Source organism: Oncorhynchus masou, chromosome 12 (assembly GCF_036934945.1).
Source record: "Oncorhynchus masou masou isolate Uvic2021 chromosome 12, UVic_Omas_1.1, whole genome shotgun sequence".
Lineage (NCBI taxonomy): Eukaryota > Metazoa > Chordata > Actinopteri > Salmoniformes > Salmonidae > Oncorhynchus > Oncorhynchus masou.
This window is the reverse complement of record NC_088223.1, coordinates 48,031,844-48,050,768: the sequence shown is the minus strand read 5'-3', so window position 1 is coordinate 48,050,768 and position 18,925 is coordinate 48,031,844. Positions and strand designations below refer to the sequence as shown.

The 18,925-nt window shown below is 42.4% G+C and overlaps 1 protein-coding gene across 3 annotated transcripts in view; it reads left to right on the top strand.

The window, feature by feature from the left end:
* The window catches only part of LOC135550228 (collagen alpha-1(XXIII) chain-like), a 33,265-nt gene extending 17,801 nt beyond the window's left edge, over window positions 1-15,464 (top strand). For all 3 annotated transcript variants that reach the window (XM_064980841.1, XM_064980839.1, XM_064980840.1), the window contains 14 exons: window positions 152-214; window positions 431-475; window positions 828-872; window positions 957-1,046; window positions 1,168-1,221; window positions 1,362-1,427; window positions 1,665-1,691; window positions 1,933-2,001; window positions 7,061-7,123; window positions 7,246-7,272; window positions 7,361-7,414; window positions 7,708-7,794; window positions 12,738-12,776; window positions 14,223-15,464. In XM_064980841.1, coding sequence (XP_064836913.1) covers window positions 152-214; window positions 431-475; window positions 828-872; window positions 957-1,046; window positions 1,168-1,221; window positions 1,362-1,427; window positions 1,665-1,691; window positions 1,933-2,001; window positions 7,061-7,123; window positions 7,246-7,272; window positions 7,361-7,414; window positions 7,708-7,794; window positions 12,738-12,776; window positions 14,223-14,225 — 732 coding nt within the window. In that variant the 3' untranslated portion in view covers window positions 14,226-15,464. The remainder of the gene's footprint in view (window positions 1-151; window positions 215-430; window positions 476-827; window positions 873-956; window positions 1,047-1,167; window positions 1,222-1,361; window positions 1,428-1,664; window positions 1,692-1,932; window positions 2,002-7,060; window positions 7,124-7,245; window positions 7,273-7,360; window positions 7,415-7,707; window positions 7,795-12,737; window positions 12,777-14,222) is intronic.
* Window positions 15,465-18,925: the final 3,461 nt, after the last annotated feature.

Here is an 18,925-nt window from a genome sequence, read left to right as displayed (position 1 = left end):
TGAGTGGCTCCTCATATCACACTCTTTGACCTAAAGTCATCTACTGTGGGTCTATGAAGAAAATATCTGCATTAGACACGTCTTCCAAGATGATACATTTATTTTTCTTCATTCATTCTACCTGTGTGTTTCACTCTGTCTCCCTCTGCAGGGCTTACCCGGAGAGAAGGCTGTTCTTGACTCCTATGACATCGGCCTTGGCCATGTCTTTCAGGTGAGTTCGTAATTGGGTTCTATAAAAGTTGATCTGAAACAACATTCTGCATTGTACTGCGACCCCAAAAATTCAGATTGCTATCTTATTAACGATTAAAAGTATCACACACCATAATATTATTATATGTATGTATTATGCATAATAGTGTCCTGTGCAGTACAAAGTCTCACTCACTTTCCTTTTCTACTTTTCTACGTTTTATTATTCCCGCAGGGCCCCCCAGGGCCACCAGGGCCACCAGGAGGACAAGGGCCAAAGGTGAGAGTTGTGTTTGAGAGGTGGCTGAGTGGTTAAGGCGATGGACTGCCAATCCATTGTGCTGTGCATGCATGGGTTTGAATCCCATCCTCATCTGTGGAAGAGATTTTGTTCTGGAGAGATGTGTCACTGTAGCCAATATATTGCAACTATTATACGCAATGCACAGTGTGTCGTTTATATTATCTGACTGTAAGTTGTTCTAGATAAGAGTGTCAGTTAAATTACCAAAATGTCAATGTATCAAATATGTTGGCATATTCAGCATTGGTGCAGTCATCTACAGTATGGCTTTGGTTTATGGATTGACAATAGGCACACACATGTTTTCCTGTCTCCTTCATGCCAACAGGGAGAATCAGGCTCACATGGTGCACCTGGAGCTGATGGGGATAGGGTAAATGACATGACTCTGTAATAATGAATTATTATTGTACTAGACATCATTGTATCCACCTCATGTTGTGCCTCTTCTCTGTAGGGAGCCAAAGGGGAGAGAGGTGATGACGGGATGCCTGGAGTGGCAGGGGAAAAGGGAGAGAGAGGTCTGACGGGCCTAACTGGGCTTGTGGTAAGTGGGATATGGGCTATGTCCTGATGGATACCCAACGGGCTATGGGCATGGCATGGCAGTCTAGTATCCCACTGCTTTGTAGATTTTGTCCATATAATGTATTTTTTTTCTCTCTTAGGGAGCTGACAGCAAAAAAGGAGCGAGAGGAGATTCAAGGTTTGAGGACAATCTGGTCAGTAATGTTTTAGATACCAAACTTGTATCTATACCAAACTGTTAACTGTCTACACCAAACTGTGTGATATCTCATCATGGTCGAGTAGTGTTATATGATTGTTTGACCTCTGGTTATCCTAATTCTCTCTGCTTCAGGCCCAGATCATCTCTATCGCAGGCCCTCCAGGGCCCCCCGGACCTCCTGGACTCCAAGGATTCATGGTGGGTAACTGGTCCCTCTGTCTTCTTAATAATATGGGGGTATCAAAAGCTTAAACTCTCTAGATACCAATGTTCTGTCTGCATAGAGATGACTGTCAAACACTCCATACTCAACCTGTTCTCAGAGGAACCTAGTAAATTGTTGTAAAATGTTTTTAAATAATTTATGTGCTTTAATATGCTCTTGTGATGAACAGTGTTTACAAAGAGAATGAGATAACACATTGTGTTTTTCAGGGACATCATGGAATGCCTGGCCCCAAGGTGTGTTGTCAGGGCTCTGATCTCTTCCTGCCCCTAGAATGACCCAGGATTATTTAGGCTACTAAAGCTGCACTGGAATGTCCTGTCATTCCAAATGTTGCATTAACAGATAATGAAAAGCTGGATGTTAGAATAGGGAATGAAAATTGTACTTGCGGTAAATCAGAGAGAAGATGGATTGCAATTCGCAAGGAAATGAAAGCACCAGCTTGAAATTGTGCTTTTGTCAATGTCTCACAAGGGGGAACCAGCCGACATAGTGAGCGGAGAAAAGGGGGATGCAGGTGACAGAGGACCTCCTGGGTTAAGGGTAATTGTATCCTATTCTGTCTCACTCATACTGCATGTTAGGGTTGGGGTGCATTTGGAATTTCTGAATTTAATTCAATTCAACCCATGAATTGAAATTTGAATTTGAATTGAGCACCCCCCCACAGGAAGCAGAATATTAATTACATTTAAATTAAAGGTAGTAAAGTAGAATTCAACATGAAGCATGACAGTCTCATTCCTTCGACTCGTCTTTTACCAAAAGCATCTGCCATTTATTGCTGCAAAGAACATCGATGTCATTTCAAATATTAGCGTGATGACAACTCAAACATGTCACACAGAATTTCGAATCATTATAAACCTACAAAAGAATCTTCGAACATGTCCAGACTACTATAATTATTTAAATTCATTTACAGAGAATGAGTCTGTAAAAATCTAATGTTTCAACCATGTTTTTTTATATATATTTTGTTTACATATTATTGATCACTGTATGTCAAAATAAACATGAGCATAGTTTTCCGGGATCAGATCCCAGTTCAGATCCTGGATGAGCCCCCAGGACCATGTTTCGAGTTTCATGTTGGGGTCTTCCAACGAGTGCTGCAAAAGTTGGGTGTTGCCCATTTCCCCTCTAGTGCCTACCACTCAGAGTCTCAAGGTATTCTTGTTGAGAGTCTATGAAGTTTATGTTGAGAGCTTGCTGCTTTGAGTTCGAAAAAGACTGGGATGAAGGGGTCCCTCTTTTGCTATTTGCAGTGTGGGAGGTTGTTCAAGAATCTCTTGGTTTCAGTCTGAATGAACTCATGTTTGGACATCATGTCAGAGGTCTGTTGAGCTTGTAAGGTGGTTGCAGGACTATAACCCCAAAACGAAACAATCCTTTATCTGATCTTCCCTGTTTTCATTTAGCTCCACTTTTTGGTTTGCTTCGTTTTCTTAATTTTGTTTACCTCTTCTTGGGCAAATTTAGTGGGTGCTCATGGTGGGAGTGGTGTCATTTAGGTCCCAGGTGTTGTTGCTAGTCAACTTTCAGTGGACACCCTGATGAGTGTCTTTCAGAACCCTTCCTAGAATCCCACCTGTTTCGTTTTAATTGTTCTTAGGGACTCTTTGTTAGTTTCCCCTTCTGTTTGAGTGACAATTTTGGGTGTCTTGCTAGGGAACATACAAAATGGGGGCTCATTGCACATGCCGATTCAAAAGCAGTATTCAAAGAGTTAGTCTATACTGCTTTGTTGGAGGAAGAAATCCTCCCAGAGAGAGAGGGTGATGAAAAGTCTGCTACAAGTAGCGCGGTGAGTCCCGTAGACGTGCTGCTGAGGGAGTTAGAACTAAAGACAAAGCTGGAGCCAGACAACAAGAACAAGAACGTGAGCATGCCATGCGATTACAGGAGAGATCTGGAAGTACTCCAAATTAGACTTTGATCTTTTTCGGAACAGCCGGCTTGTACCACCTTTCAACAAAAAGGAGTTGGATGTATATTTTACTCTGTTTGAGGGGATTGCCACATCCCTAAAATGGTCACGAGATATCCTCCAAAGTGTTCTTGTGGGAAAAGTTTTTGACCAGAGCTCAGATTATGACACTGTTAAAGCTGCTATCCTTACAAGTTCGTCCCAGAGGCATACAGACAACATTTCTGTCAATTATGAAAGGCAGAATTACAAAGCCATGTTGAATTTGCAAGGGAACAAGCATTACTTTTTGATCGGTGGTGTGGTTCTCAAGAGGTCAAGGAACTTGACGATTTAAAAACCCTCATACTGCTCGAGCAGTTAAAGAATTTCCTTCATGAAAGGGTTGCTACACTACATGACCAAAAGTATGGTATGTGGACACCTGCTCGTCGAACATCTCTTTCCGAAATCATTGGCATTGATATGGAGTTGGTCCCCCTTTTGCTGCTAGAACAGCCTCCAGTCTTCTGGGAAGGGTTTCCATTAGATGTTGGAACATTGTTGTGGGGACTTGCTTCCATTCAGCCACGAGCATTAGTGAGGTCGGATACTGATTACATTTACATTTTTACATTTAAGTCATTTGGCAGACGCTCTTATCCAGAGCGACTTACAAATTGGTGAATTCACCTTATGACATCCAGTGGAACAGCCACTTTACAATAGTGCATCTAAATCATTTAAGGGGGGTGAGAAGGATTACTTTATCCTATCCTAGGTATTCCTTAAAGAGGTGGGGTTTCAGGTGTCTCCGGAAGGTGGTGATTGACTCCGCTGTCCTGGCGTCGTGAGGGAGTTTGTTCCACCATTGGGGGCCAGAGCAGCGAACAGTTTTGACTGGGCTGAGCGGGAACTGTACTTCCTCAGTGGTAGGGAGGCGAGCAGGCCAGAGGTGGATGAACGCAGTGCCCTTGTTTGGGTGTAGGGCCTGATCAGAGCCTGGAGGTACTGCGGTGCCGTTCCCCTCACAGCTCCGTAGGCAAGCACCATGGTCTTGTAGCGGATGCGAGCTTCAACTGGAAGCCAGTGGAGAGAGCGGAGGAGCGGGGTGACGTGAGAGAACTCTACTGATGTTGAGCGATTAGGCCTGGCTCGCAGTCGGCGTTCCAATTCATTCCAAAGGTGTTTGATGGGATAGAGGTCAGGGCTCTGTGCAGGCCAGTCAAGTTCTTCCACACCGATCTTAACTAATAATTTCTGTATGGACCCCACTTTGTGCATGGGGGCATTATGATGCTGAAACAGGAAAAGGCCTTCCCCAAACTGTTGCCACAAAGTTGGAAGCACAGAATCGTCTAGAATGTCATTGTATGCTGTAGCATTAAGATTTCCATAGCCCGAACCATGAAAAACAGCCACAGACCATTATTCCTCCTCCACCAAACTTTACAGTTGGCACTACGCATTGGGGCAGGTAGCGTTCTCCTGGCATCCGTCAAACCCAGTTTTATCCGTTGGGCTGCCAGATTGTGAAGCATGATTCATCAATCCAGAGAACGCATTTCCGCTGCTCCAGTGTCCAAAGGCGGCGACCTTTACACCAGTCCAGCCAACGCTTGGCATTAAGCATGGTGATCTTAGGCTTGTGTGTGGCATGGAAACCCATTTCATGAAGCGCCCGACGAACAGTTCTTGTGCTGACGTGCTTCCAGAGGCAGGTTGGAACTCTGTAGTGAGTGTTGCAACCGAGAACAGACGATTTTTACGCGGTACACGCTTCAGCACTTGGTGGCCCCATTCTGTGAACTTGTGTGGCCTACCAATTCCTGGCTGAGCCGTTGTTGCTCCTAGACTTTTCCACTTCACAATAACAGCACTTACAGATGACTGGGACAGCTCTAGCAGGGCAGAAATTTGACTAACTGACTCTTTGAAAGTCACTGAGCTCTTCAGCAAGGCCATTCTTCTGCCAATGTTTGTCTATGGAGATTGCATGGCGGTGTGTGCAATTTTATAGATTTGCCAACAACGGGTGTGGCTGAAATAGACTAATCCAGTTATTTGAATGGGTGTCCACATACTTTTGTATATATAGTGTACCTACATTTATGAGCACACTCTTGAGAAAGCTGCAGTCCGTGCAGATGAGTTTGTGTTGACACATAAAACTACCTACACAAACAAAGCTCCCAGCCCTGCGAGGTTTCAGTCTTTTTCCCCAGTGCTCAAAGACAAAGATCGTCAGAAAACTGGTTCTTTGTGTCCTCCAGTTTGTCATTACTACCGTGAGAAAGGAAAGTCTCTCAGTGTCCTAAGTTGAAACAGAAAAATGAGAGAGATAAAAAGCTGTTTCTTCTTGTGGGAGCACTCCAGCCCGATAAGTCTCTGGTTGGAACTAGTTTATCTCCTAAACAAGATTTTGGATCAGATGTAGATGAACCCTTTGTTTCAAACATGTTTGTGTCTCTGGAGAGTGATGATGCTGTTAAGCAGCCCTTGAACATACTGCGAGACACTGGGGCAGCCCAATCCTTCATTTTGGAGGGTGTTTTGCCTTTGTCTGACACTTTAGCAAACTGGGTACAGTGTGTTAGTACAGGGCAACATAGGTTGCATGGAAGTTCCTTTGTATAATGTGGACCTACCAGTGAAGAGGGTCTCATTCATTTTGGACAACAATTTGACTGGAGGGAAGGTTGTGCCAAATCCTGCCGTTTGTAAGGAACCCAGGCTGGAGAAACCTGATGGGTTATCAGAAAAGTACCCTCCAGTGTTCCCAGCGTGTGCCTTTACAAGTGCTATGTCTAAGAAAGTTGCCGGGAGCAAGTCTAGTGTTGAGGAGGACGTCTGTGATCCCACCATGTTTGATCTGTCTGAGACGTTTATGTGTGATCCTGATTTCGGTAAACCTCCTGAGTTGACCTTTCCTTTGAAAACACCAAAGATGAGCAAGTTTGTAGGACCACTAAAGGAAGAGAGGGTCCCTAAAGTTGACACTTCAATTTCTAGGAAGTAGCTGATTGCTGAACAGAGTAAAGATGTTTCCCTCTCTCCTCTTTTTGCTGAGATACGTCCAGAGGAGGAGTTTGATGAAGAGCGTGTGGGTTACTTTGATAGAGATGGTGTTCTGATGAGGAAATGGCATTCTCGCGCAACTTCTGGGCAAGACTATTGTCAAATTGTGGTTCCAGTTACTCTTTGACAAGAGATACTGAGGTTGGCGCGCGATGGTAGTATGGCAGGCCATCTTGGGGTTAACAAGACGTATGACCGTATCTTGCGTAACTAATTCTGGCCTGGTCTGAAACAGTATGTTGTGGCTTACTGTAAATCCTGTTATGTTTGCCAGTGGACGGTTAACCGAACCAAGCTGTACCAGTCGCAGCTTTGCAGCCTTGGTTGTTGTTAGTGATTCTGTTAGTTCCCCTTTCTGTTTTAGCTACAGTTTTTGGTTTCTTGCTAGGGAAAGTAATAATAGTGGTGTGTAGAATAAATTAACCATTTGAATGTCGTTGAATTACATAATTCTACTTTAATTCTGCTTCCTGTGTGGCCAATTCAAATTATATTCAAATTCAGTAATTACATTAGAATAAAAGACGAATTAGCAACTCAATTCAGAATTGTCCCCAACCCTGCTGCATATAACCTCACGACCCACATAACAGATGACACTATTTCTGCACACAGGGTATTCAGGGTCTTCCAGGTTCTACAGGAATGGTTGGTCTCCCTGGCACCATAGGGAGAAAGGTTAGCAGCATTTTTCATATGCCCTGTTTGTAGAGGATACGGTCACGGCATTAGAGTCCCTTGCAGTATTTTTCAAAGTAAGCTGCTTCAGAATGAACTTCCATCATATTTCATTTCAACAGGGAGAGCAAGGATTGCCGGGATTGGATGTAAGTGTGTCTAAATCGGTCATATCCCCCCTGATACTAGCCTGGTTGATAAAGAGCCTTCATTAACCACTACCTCTCTCCATGTCAGGGTTTCCCCGGGCTGATGGGAGAAAAGGGGGACAGAGGGGACCGAGGAGATAAGGTGTGCAACAGCCACAGTGGCTACTGTGGCTACGTTTATTCATCTTCTGTTACCTAGCATGTTATAGTCAAATCTGGAGAAGACATTGATGCTCAACGAGAGACTTGTCTCCTCTGTGGTCCGCTCTGGCAGTTGGTAGAGCATGGCGGGTGCAACGCTTGGATAGCGGGTTTGATTCCTGGAACAACCCATACCTACAAAGTTTTTATGCAGGCCTGACTAAGGCCCTTTGGATAAAAGTATCCGCTAAATATATTGCTATATATTATTGTTTTGTCACTCTTCTCTCTCAGGGTGACAGGGGGATGCTGGGAAAGAAGGGACTGAAGGGACAGAAGGGCGAGGAGGGCCCCCCTGGACTGGACCAGCCCTGTCCTGTGGTATGTCACTTCTTCCTGTCGCCTCTCCGCTCACTCTTCCTCAAACACTGTCTTTCCATTCAAGGGCAAACCCCTAATTATTAGGTTATATTTGGTAGAGCAGAGTTTTATGAAAGGGATAATCAATGAGGGGCAATGCATTCTATGGAAAATAATGAATGGAGTGTAAATTGTGTCCCATGAGGTGCAAGCGGAGTGGAACTGACCTACTTCCATGGAGTACCGTTATTTTCTAGAGAACGCATAGAGCCCTGAGTTGATTATCCCTTTCATACCATGGCTATACTTTAACACATTTGCCGGTATAAGCGTGTTCATTTTCCTGTAGAAATGTGTTCAACGTCCCTGAAGTAGCTAGAAAGTTTACTAGAGTAGTTGCCATTGTAACCAAACAAATACACTTGCTAGTTTAGCTAACCAAACCATCAGTTCTAGCTTGCTATTATGAACATCGAATTCAACAATAGCAATACTGTTTTCAATTTGACTTTTGCTTTCAAAAGCAGCTCAAACAAAACATGTATAAATTATCTATAGTCATTATATTATTATACTGTGCAAATATACAACACGCGTTATAGGGAAAGAATACACACTCTAGAATGCCCTTTAAGACAATTAGAAATGCCTATTCAAAAATGCCAATGGTATAAATAAAATATAAACTGTGTGGTTTGAGTCCTGAATGCTGATTGGCCAACAGCAGTGGTATATCAGACCGTATACCACGGGTATGACAAAACATTTAGTTTTACTGCTCTAATTACGTTGCTAAGCAGTTTATAATAGCAATAAGGCTCCTCTCGTGGTTTGTGATGTATGGCCAATATACCACGGATTGCGTTGTGCCTAAGAACAGCCCTTAGCCGTGGTATATTGACAATATACCACACCTCCTCAGGCCTTATTGCTTTTATATATCCATTATCCATGAGCTGTTCACATACTGTACATTTTTATATTGACATTGACTTCAGAAGAGACCAACCTACCATCCCAGTGCTGGAGATTAACGCACGGATCATTGAGCAAGTAGAGGACTTTAAATACCTAGGAACCATCCTTGAACCACAAAGCTCTCCTTCAAAAGGAACACCAAACATATTTACTCTAAATGTCAACATTCTTGTTCTTGAGGAAGTTTAATGTACACCAATCCATCCACCAAGCATTTTATAAATGCTTTATAGAATCCATGCTATTGTTTGATATTGTGGGGTAGTTTGGTGCTCTAGGAAACACTAGGAAACACTGAACAGGGTAACAAAAATCAGTGGGAATGTCATTGGAGAAAACCAGGAACGCACACACTCCATGACGGGGCACAGATATAGATATCTGGCATACAAGTCCAAGAGGGCAGCTTCTAGTTTTATGCCAACATCCATCAACTCCTCAATTCTTGAAGTTCTTATTTCTATTGGGATATATACTGAACAAAAATATAAACACAGCATGTAAAGTGTTCGTCCCATGTTTCATGAGCTGAAATAAAAGATCTCAGAAATGTTCCATAGGCACAGCAATCTTATTTCTCTAAAATGTTGTGCACAAATGCTTTTACATCCCTGTTAGTGAGTATTCTGCCTTTGCCAAGATAATCCATCCACCTGAAAGGTGTGGCATATCAAGAAGCTGATTAAACAGAATGATATTACACAGGTGCACCTTGTGCTGGGGACAATAAAAGGCCACTCTAAAATGTGCCGTTTTGTCACACAACAAAATGCCACAGATGTCTCAAGTTATTAGGGAGCGTGCAATTGGCATGCTGACTGCAGGAATGTCCACCAGAGCTGTTGCAGTGAATTTAATGTTAATTTCACTAACATAAGCCACCACCAACATATTTTTAGAGGAGTTGGCAGTAACATTAAACAGTATGTCCAACCGGCCTCACAACCGCAGACCACGTGTAACCATGCCAGCCCAGGACTTCTGATCTACAGGATCGTCTGAGACCAGCCACCCAGACAGCTAATAAAACTGGATTTGTACAACCAAAGAAGGGTCTTGACCTGACTTTCGGCATCGTAACCGACTTCAGTGGGCAAATGCTAACCTTCGATGGCCACTGGCACGCTGGAGAAGTGTAGTCTTGGATGAATCCCGGGAATCAATTGTGCCGGGCAGATAGCAGCGTGTATGGCGTAACTTGGGAGAGTAGTTTGCTAATGTCAACATTGTGTACAGAGTGCCCCATGGTGGCGGTGGGGTTATGGTATGGGCAATGGTATGTCGATGACAATTTGAATGCACAGAGATACCGTGATGAGGTTTGAAGCCCATTGTTGTGCCATGGAAGCTGAAAATGGCCCAGTTCTTCCATCTCCTGCATACCAGACATGTCACCCATTGAGCATATTTGGGATGCTCTGGATCGACCTGTACGACAGTGATTTCCAGTTTCCGCCAATATCCAGAAATAGCCATTGAAGAGGAGAGGGACACCATTCTACAGGCCAAAATCAACAGCCTGATCAACTCTATGTGAAGGAGATGTGTCTTGCTGCATGAGGCAAACGGTGGTCACACCAGATACTGACTGATTTCTGATCCATTGCCCTACTTTTTTTTAAAGGTATCTGTGACCAACAGATGCATATCTGTATTCCCAGTCATGTGAAATCCATAGATTAGGGTCTAATTAATTTATTTCAATTGACTGATTTCCTTATATGACATGTAACTCAGTAAATGTTTGAAATGAATATACCACACCTCTTATTTAGTCTTTGTCCCTGCCTGTCTTCCTGCTCTCTGTGATGGAGTGGTAGCCACACTTTGCCAGCAACAAACCAGCAAGTCTCTCCATCTTTAGTCACTGTAATATGGCATTAGTTAATGGATGGTTTGATGGCATGGTTGTGGTGTTAGATATTTCTCCTCAGAGTGTGAATTATACAGTGACATTTGGGGGTCTGTTTTCCTCTCACTGAACTTCCTGTTATTTTCTGGGCCTAATAGTAAAGGCTTGCTTCATCCTGCAACGTGCCATAGTTTACATAGCCTGGCATCCTTGATCAACCAAATCTAAACTGTATCTCTAGAGACAATACTTACGATTCGTCGGATTGAATGTGTCCTTCACTATCAAATATGCATTTAAAAAACGCTTTTATCCAGGGTCCCCTTTTCTTCCGCTTGTATAAGTGGAAGATTACGTGGTAGCTTATTCAGTCTCATGTGACTGTGTGGTCTAGAATGGGCTTCAATGGCTGCCTATGGGAGACCCTGGATAAAAACATGTTTTAAATGCTTATTTGATAGCGAAAGACACATTCACAACTTTTTCAATAATTTAATTCTGAACATATTTTTCTTTTTTAAACCTCTGTAATATTGTATACTTTTACATTTAGCTCAACATTAAATTTCTTCAACAATCTGTGTGGATAGAGCAGCTTGCTATGGTGTGGGTAAGCTATTTACATGCATTGGACACGAGTGTAGGGCGTGAGATGCGACTGAAATTTTGCAGGTGGAGATAGAATGAGAGAGGGTGAAGGAGGAGGCTTGGCTTGAAGCCCTGGGCATCTTGTTGTTGTGACATGCATTATCTAAATTAGGCCCTCAGAATTATACCTACCAGGAGAGCAGCTTCTATGAAGGAACTTTGAATGTCTTTGAAATGAGAGTTGGCCAGCTACTGTAGCTAGCTAGCTAGCTAACAAGCTTGTGTTTCCAGAATTCAAATAAAAACACGTTTTACCTTTTGTTGTTAACAAATCCAAATGTGATAACTATAGTATCATTAACTAGCATTGAAAAGGTTAATCCATTCTCCTCTAATAACAAACCTCTCTCCTTATTTCTGAATCATGCTTAGGTCAGTAGGCTACTAGACTATGCTTGGAGGGGAGGGGCAGATAGCCTACACACATACTGGCAAAGATTTTTAGCAGTCAGACAGGCAGGCAGGGAGGGAGGCAGGCAGGCATAGGAATAAGCTTCTGAGTGACAGTGAGGTCTTTGCATATGTGCTTTGTTGCATTTTTTTGTGGGACTGGAAAAAGATACCTGGAACTTTAAAATAACATTATTAACCAGTTCCCATGCTTCTAAAATAATGGTTCTGTTCTGGAACAGTATAAATCACTTTCGTTCTCGGTTCTGATTCTGTTCCTCGAAAAATAGTTATTTTCCAGTTTTCGGTTCTGTTCCCTGAACCATTTCCAACCCCTGATTGTTTTAATATAGATATTGTATGTTGACTGGAAACGTTATTTTGGTGAAACTTAATATTTTAGATTTGGTTGATCAAGGACACCAGGCTACGGAAGCTTCCGCAAAGAGCCATCTGTCTGTAAACAATGGCTCTTTGTGTGATGAAGCAAAGTAAATACAAGTATTTTAACAGTAAACATGTATTACCTCGTGATGTTTTAATCTGATTGTCAAACAAATCACTTAAAAAAGCAGGCTACCTGCGCACGTTTGTCCACTCCAAAATAACTCCACAGCCAAACAGTGCATTGTGAGCACGCCATTTGATGAATGGAAAGACATTGTTACAAAATACCAAAAAGTGTAATGACATTTGGCGATTGTCATTAGGCCTACGCTCTGGTTGCCTGAATTAAGTGATTTGTCCTGCTGACAAATGTACCATTTCTGTAAAAAAGAAATTGAGACACTTGAAAGACAGGACACAAATTCAGCTGTCTGTCCCGAGCTCATTAGGCGTGGGAAACTGTAAGGGCCCAGTTGTTACAATGTTGCAAGTTTGCTAGCAAAAGTTCAGGACAGACAGAGAGAGAAGCAGACAGGCAGAGTAGAGCGATGAATGACTGAAAGAACCTGAAACAACTGCATTTTAAACAAATAGGAGATTGGGGGGGGGCTGAGCCTGCCATTTTGTTGTTACAAGACATCCGTATTTATCTGTGGGCAATGCAATACTGCATGTTTGTTTAATGAAGGTGTTTCTTTTCTATCACCAGGGTCGGGATGGATTGCCCATACCAGGGTGTTCGCATAAGGTTTGTACAGCAATAGTACTTCTGAGGCTCTGTTTGTTTGGCCTGCTCTGGCCCAAGTAGGCATTTGGCTCTCTTGGGGGAGTTTAAGAAGTTATATACAAAGGATGGGTCTAATCCTGAATGTTGATTGGTTAAAACCACATTCCATCCAGTGTCTATTCCACAAGATACCACCAAGTTACCCCCGTCTAAATCTATGACGTTAAAATGCCTATTTACTCTGTTCCATCTGACTGCGCAATCCACTTTTTCATCAGCCCAGCCAAGCAATTTATCAATTTGTATTCTCCACTATAAAAAGCATCGAGACATGATCTCACATTTCTTTTAGGCTAACATTTAAGTTTCAACAGGGGACATTTGTATAAACCTTGCAGTCTGGCTCTCCGAAATTTGCAACATTGCTTCAGTGTTCAAATTCGATCTCCAGCTGTCGCCATAGTAATGAACGTGTCTGGAGTCGAGACGAGACAGACAGACAGCGCTTCTCAGCCAGTTGATATCATGAATCATCTGGCATAATTTTTATGGATATATACAAAGAAATGTAAATTGAAAAAAAGGTAAAACAAAGTGCAGCTAGTTTGCAGTCTTTCCAGCTTCAGTTTGTTAGCTGTGTTGTTGGCTAGCTCCTGCTTTGAACAACAGTGTCCTGACAAGTGAGCACATGTGCTATGCCAGGCAAAATCGCACCTCGTTAGCTCGTTGTTATGGATGTATCCAAATAAATGTCACTAGAAAACAGCTTAAACAAATGCAAATGGGGCTACTTTGCTGTTATTCTGGCTGCACTTTTTGACTTGACTGTAAATTAGCCGCAGTTGGCTAGCTGGGAAGCAAGGGATAAGAATGTTGCCAGCCAGTATGACAATGGAACATTTAGAACGAACAACTGGATACAGAACAAAAAGACTGAACGACTGGGTCGCATCACTAGCAACCGAACCGATAGATGGAACATCCAGCCGACTTGGGTAGCAACCCTAGAATTGTGTCGGGACTATATCTTGTATGGATGAAATAGTATGAATAAATTAATCAAAATAATGTTTTTAATTCAAATATGTAAATCATTATTTGAATATGTTGTTAACCTGTTGTATAAAAGTGGTAATGCCCTCGAAGCCAGTGTTTGGAGGATATATCGTCTCGGACCGAACAACAATTGTGCCAATATATACACCAAACACCGGCTTTGAGGGCATTAACACTTAAATATTTAATCTTATATAGTGTACAGCAGTGGTTCCCAACCAGGGGTATGTGGACCAGTGGGTGTACTTGGCCTACCCACAGGGGGTACTTGAGAAGACATGAGTCCATAAGAAAAATTCAGCTGGTGGTACAGTAACCGAAAAAGGTTGGGAATCACTGGTGTATAGTATGATTTGTGCAGTATAATTTACCTGCTAGTGAATGTGTGTCTCTGCTCTTGCTCTCTTTCAGTGATGAGTTACCTGGTACATGGGATCTGTACATATCGATATATATTTTTCAACTAAAATTCAAGTGTAGTTTTTTTGTCGTTGCCAATTCCTATTTAATATGTTGAGGTTTTCATATTGGAATTTGGATTGTGCGTCTTTCACAATCAATATTTTTTACTTTTTGCATATGAAAAGATTTTTTTTTTTAAAGGTTTAGAGATTAGGTAGAGAAAAGATCTAGTGCCAACAAAGAAGGAGACTGGTTACAAATGGAAAGGAGCAGCAAATGCACTCAGCTCCAGATGGAAAAGTGTTGCTGATTACAGTATATCTAATCGGGGAACCTGAAATACAGTATTAACCTGAAGTACAGTATGATTGACTGTCTAACAGACTCACTAGTGTTCCCACATGGAGATCCAGCATTGGAGTGTGCAACTCAGCCTGCACCTTGCAAATGATTCTACCCCATCACTCCTGTGATTGTTGTTTGCTTTGAAAGGACCAACCGTCACGGCATGGACCCAATGCCATGCGCCTATCCCAACCTTAGGAAAGGTACAGATGTAGGGTCTTAATTTGATCCAGTTTGCTACAGCAGGAAAATAATCCTGCAGCAACAGGACATGTGAATTATTATGTGGATTATAATTACTTGACATTTTTTGTAGGGGTTGATAAACATTTTGTTATGGCAAATCAAGTTTGACATTTTTAAGTGGAAATTACAAACTTTATGAGCCTTTTTAAACCTCAAATACATTACAAGTTTGCGTGTCCTGCCGTGCAGGAAAATTCTCAGACACAAAAGAGTGATCAAATTAAGATCCCTCATCTGTATGGGGAAGCACAGATGATGGCCCTCACCATGGAATCTTTGTTTGCAATAATGTTCCTAAATGTGCTTAATGTTTAGATCATTATCGGTCTAAAACGTTTTAGGATGTTTATGATGGTTTCAAAGTTTTTACCTATTGTTGCATCAAATGCTTTTTTTCATTTCTCTGAGTGCTCTAACCATGCTATGTGGAATTAATTGACACAGAACACTGTACAACTTTTTGAATTAGGCCTAACATGGAAAATGTATGATAACAATCCTAAAAATGTTTTGAAGACTTTTTACATCTGACATCAAGGTAAACAAAAACATCTACCTATCAAACCTACCTGTTTGGATGATTGGGTTAAATGTTTGTTCTGGGAACATGCCGTTTTTAATTAAGTTGTCTGCCATATTAAATACTATTTCAAATGCAAATTGTTGTATTCTTAATTATGAAGTTCAAGTTGCATTGTACTTTACAATGTTGGTGGTCTACTTTTTTCATTTTTCTTCATTTTGTAAATGCTGTCGGTTGGTGTTGGTTCTGTCCATTGAGGTATAAAACAACTGTAGACTGCTGCCAAGATGGACGCCTGTTGTTTTCAACGTAATCTACGTAATCATGTTTGCATACGCCGTTTTGTGGTCACTGCCATCTGCTTTACAGAGCCGATAACGCCTGCTCACTAGCCTCAGTGCGCACTGGAGCAAGCGCAAGCAGCGACAATGTCATCAATCAGCCAGATGATTGGCAGGCAATGGATGAATATTAAATGTAAATATTTATGGCTGTGAGGGATGAAGAAAAAAACGGCCTCGAAGACAATTACTGGAAAAATCATTGGAAGTTGCTGAGGGGAGGACGACTCATAATAATGGCCGGAACAGAGCAAATACCATTCCACTTATTCCGCTCCAGCCATTGCCACGAGCCCATCCTCCCCAGTTAACCTCATGTGAATTCAATGGATATGTTAGCCACAAAGGTGATAACAAAAGTGTAATTTTAGGAATAGGGTCGTCTATGGGAATTGTCCTTTTGGTTTAGGCTTTAGCTAAACTGCAGTACCAAAAGTGCCCTCTGAGCACAGTGTTCCAAACAAGAACCGTGGCCCCCTTTCCCAAACTTGGCACATGACCAAGTTTGGGAAAGACTTGATCTACACAATATAAATGCTACTGGTGTGAACCAGATGGACTACTGCCATCATTGCGGGCATGATCATCAGACCAATCAACGATTCAGAACTTTCTGAGATCAACCAACCAGCTCAGGGACCTGCTGCTATATTATTGCACATGAGTTTTTAACTACAATGTTTTGTCCTATCTGTTATTTGTGTAACTTTGTCCAAAGGCTGGAATGTCTGATGAATTTATGATTTGTGCCTTAGTAGGTCTATTGCCTAGCCTGCTTTGTGTAGCATTCAACTGAAATGTGTCTTCCGCATTTAACCCAACCCCTCGATTAAGGCAACGGGGGGCTGCCTTCATCGACATCCATGTCATGGGCGCCCGGGGAACAGTGTATGTTGTTTTGTTTTATGAGGACCACAATGGAAATACGTTTTAACTTTTTATTTAAATGCATTAATCCACATGCATGGTTGTATTGTGTTTTTAAATTGTCAAATAACAAAACAATTAAAAGTTAATTGATGTTATAAGAAGCTAGCTAATCTGTTGTAAGAATCTTTAGCGATAGCTCTATCTACATATCAGGAACTTTGTCATTCCTCCTCAGACCTCACCCCTCCCCTAGTCAAATATCAAACTTGCACTAGTCAAGCATCACCCCTCCTCCTCACTTGTGAAGTGTCACCCTCAGCCTTGCATTGGTCAGTTATCACCCCTGATCTGGTCAAGCCTAACTTCTTCTCACCCCTTACCCTTCCACTCTTTTATTCACAATGATAAGCTTTTCATTAGCTGAAATACATGCAAAGAGCCAACAACCACAATAACGTGTGGAAGTATAAGATTGGGAAATTGTATCTGCCAATTCTGATTTATCATAATCATAATTAGCTACGATTAAATTAATTTCAATTAAAGTGTTGTTAGTATGGATATCGACATAGTACATTGGCACTTAATCTCATCCACCAGCCGGCTCTTTCTCTTTCAAACCGTCTGGTTTGAAAGAGAAAGGGACTTGAATGGAGCCTATGGCAGGAGCGGGAAAAACTCCCGCTGGATGTTCATTGGCTGATCTCTTAGTACATCACCATCTAGCGTAACCCATAGCCTCCCATCTGCATTGTGGATTTCAAAGTGCGAACAATGCAAGTGATTTAGGCTAAACAAGGAAGTGAGTTAGGGAAATCGGAAAGTTTTCTCCGCCGTTAACGTTCACTGATCCTCAACACAGGGCCCATCAAGGGTGCGTGCTCAGTCCCCTCCTATACCCCCTGTTTATCCATGACTGCATGGCCAAGCACGACTCCAAACCATCATTAAGTTTGCCGACAATGATGAGACAGCATATAGGGAGGAAGTCAGAGACCTGACAGTGTGGTGCCAGGATAACAACCTCTCCCTCAACATGATCAAGACCAAGGAGATGATTGTGGACTGCAGGAAAAGAAGGACCGAGCACGCCTACATTCTCATCGACGGGGCTGTAGTGAAGCAGGTTGAGAGCTTCAAGTTCCTTGGTATTCACATCACCAATGAACTATCATGGTCCAAACACACCAAGATAGTCGTGAAGAGTGCACGACAAGGCCTATCCCCCCCAAGGGGACTGAAAAGATTTGGCATGGGTCCTCAGATCCTCAAAAGTTCTACAGCTGCACCATCGAAAGCATCACCACCTGGTATGGCAACTGCTTGGCCTCGGACCGCAAGGCACTACAGAGGGTAGTGCGTACAGCCTGGTACATCACTAGGGCCAAGCTTCCTACCATCCAGGACCTCTATTCCAGGGTGAGTCAGAGGAAGGCCATAAAAGTTCCAAAAGACTTCTTAACAGCTTCTAACCCCAAGCCATAAGACTCCTGAACAGCTAACCAAATGGCTACTCTGACTATTTGTATTGACCCACCCCCCCTCCATTTTTATGCTCCTGCTACTCTCTGTTTATTATCTATGTATAGTCAGTTGACCTCAACCAACATGTACATATTACCTCAATTACATCAACTAACCTGTGCCCCCACACATCGACTCTGTACCGGTACCCCCTGTATGTAGTTGTTGTATTCGGCGCATGTGACAAATAACAGTTTATTTTATTTGATCTATATGGGTACCAAATTAGTTATTTCTCATGTAAGATGCTATCTTACGTGAAATATAATCCTGGGAGGGGAAAAAATGTGCCAGGTTACTAGCTTCTGCCAGCGACACAGTGATACAGATGCCCAGTGGAAAGCACCTCAGGTCGGCAAACATCTCTATACAACACCCGTGCACTGGTCGCTAAGTTACGTCATTACTGCTTGATACAACTACATAGCTGTTACCCATTACTCAATTGAAGTCATGAAAGAGAAGCCCCGGTTGCAACGACACGGTTGGATTTCTATTTCCACAGGGGGCCCGTTTGAAAAAGTATGAAAATGTACTAGCAATCTAACCAATGTTAGCCAGTTAGCTTACGTGCTTGACTGCCGTTGTGAGGTCAGAAACGCTCAGATCAACCCTACTCATCGGCCAGAGGGTCCAGTGTGCGCTCTGAACGCTCAGAGAGCGAAACAAGATGGGTGGGGCTAAAGCTTAAGAGGGTGTGAACGATGCTGAATGTGTGTAGACAAAGAAGAGCTCTCCAGTAGGTACTAAAACATTCAAGGCCATTTTCTCAATAGTGAGGTTACAAGTTTATCAACTTTCAAAGCAGAATAACTTTCCCATTGTTCCTCAAATGCAGTGTTTGATACAGAGCTACAAAAACT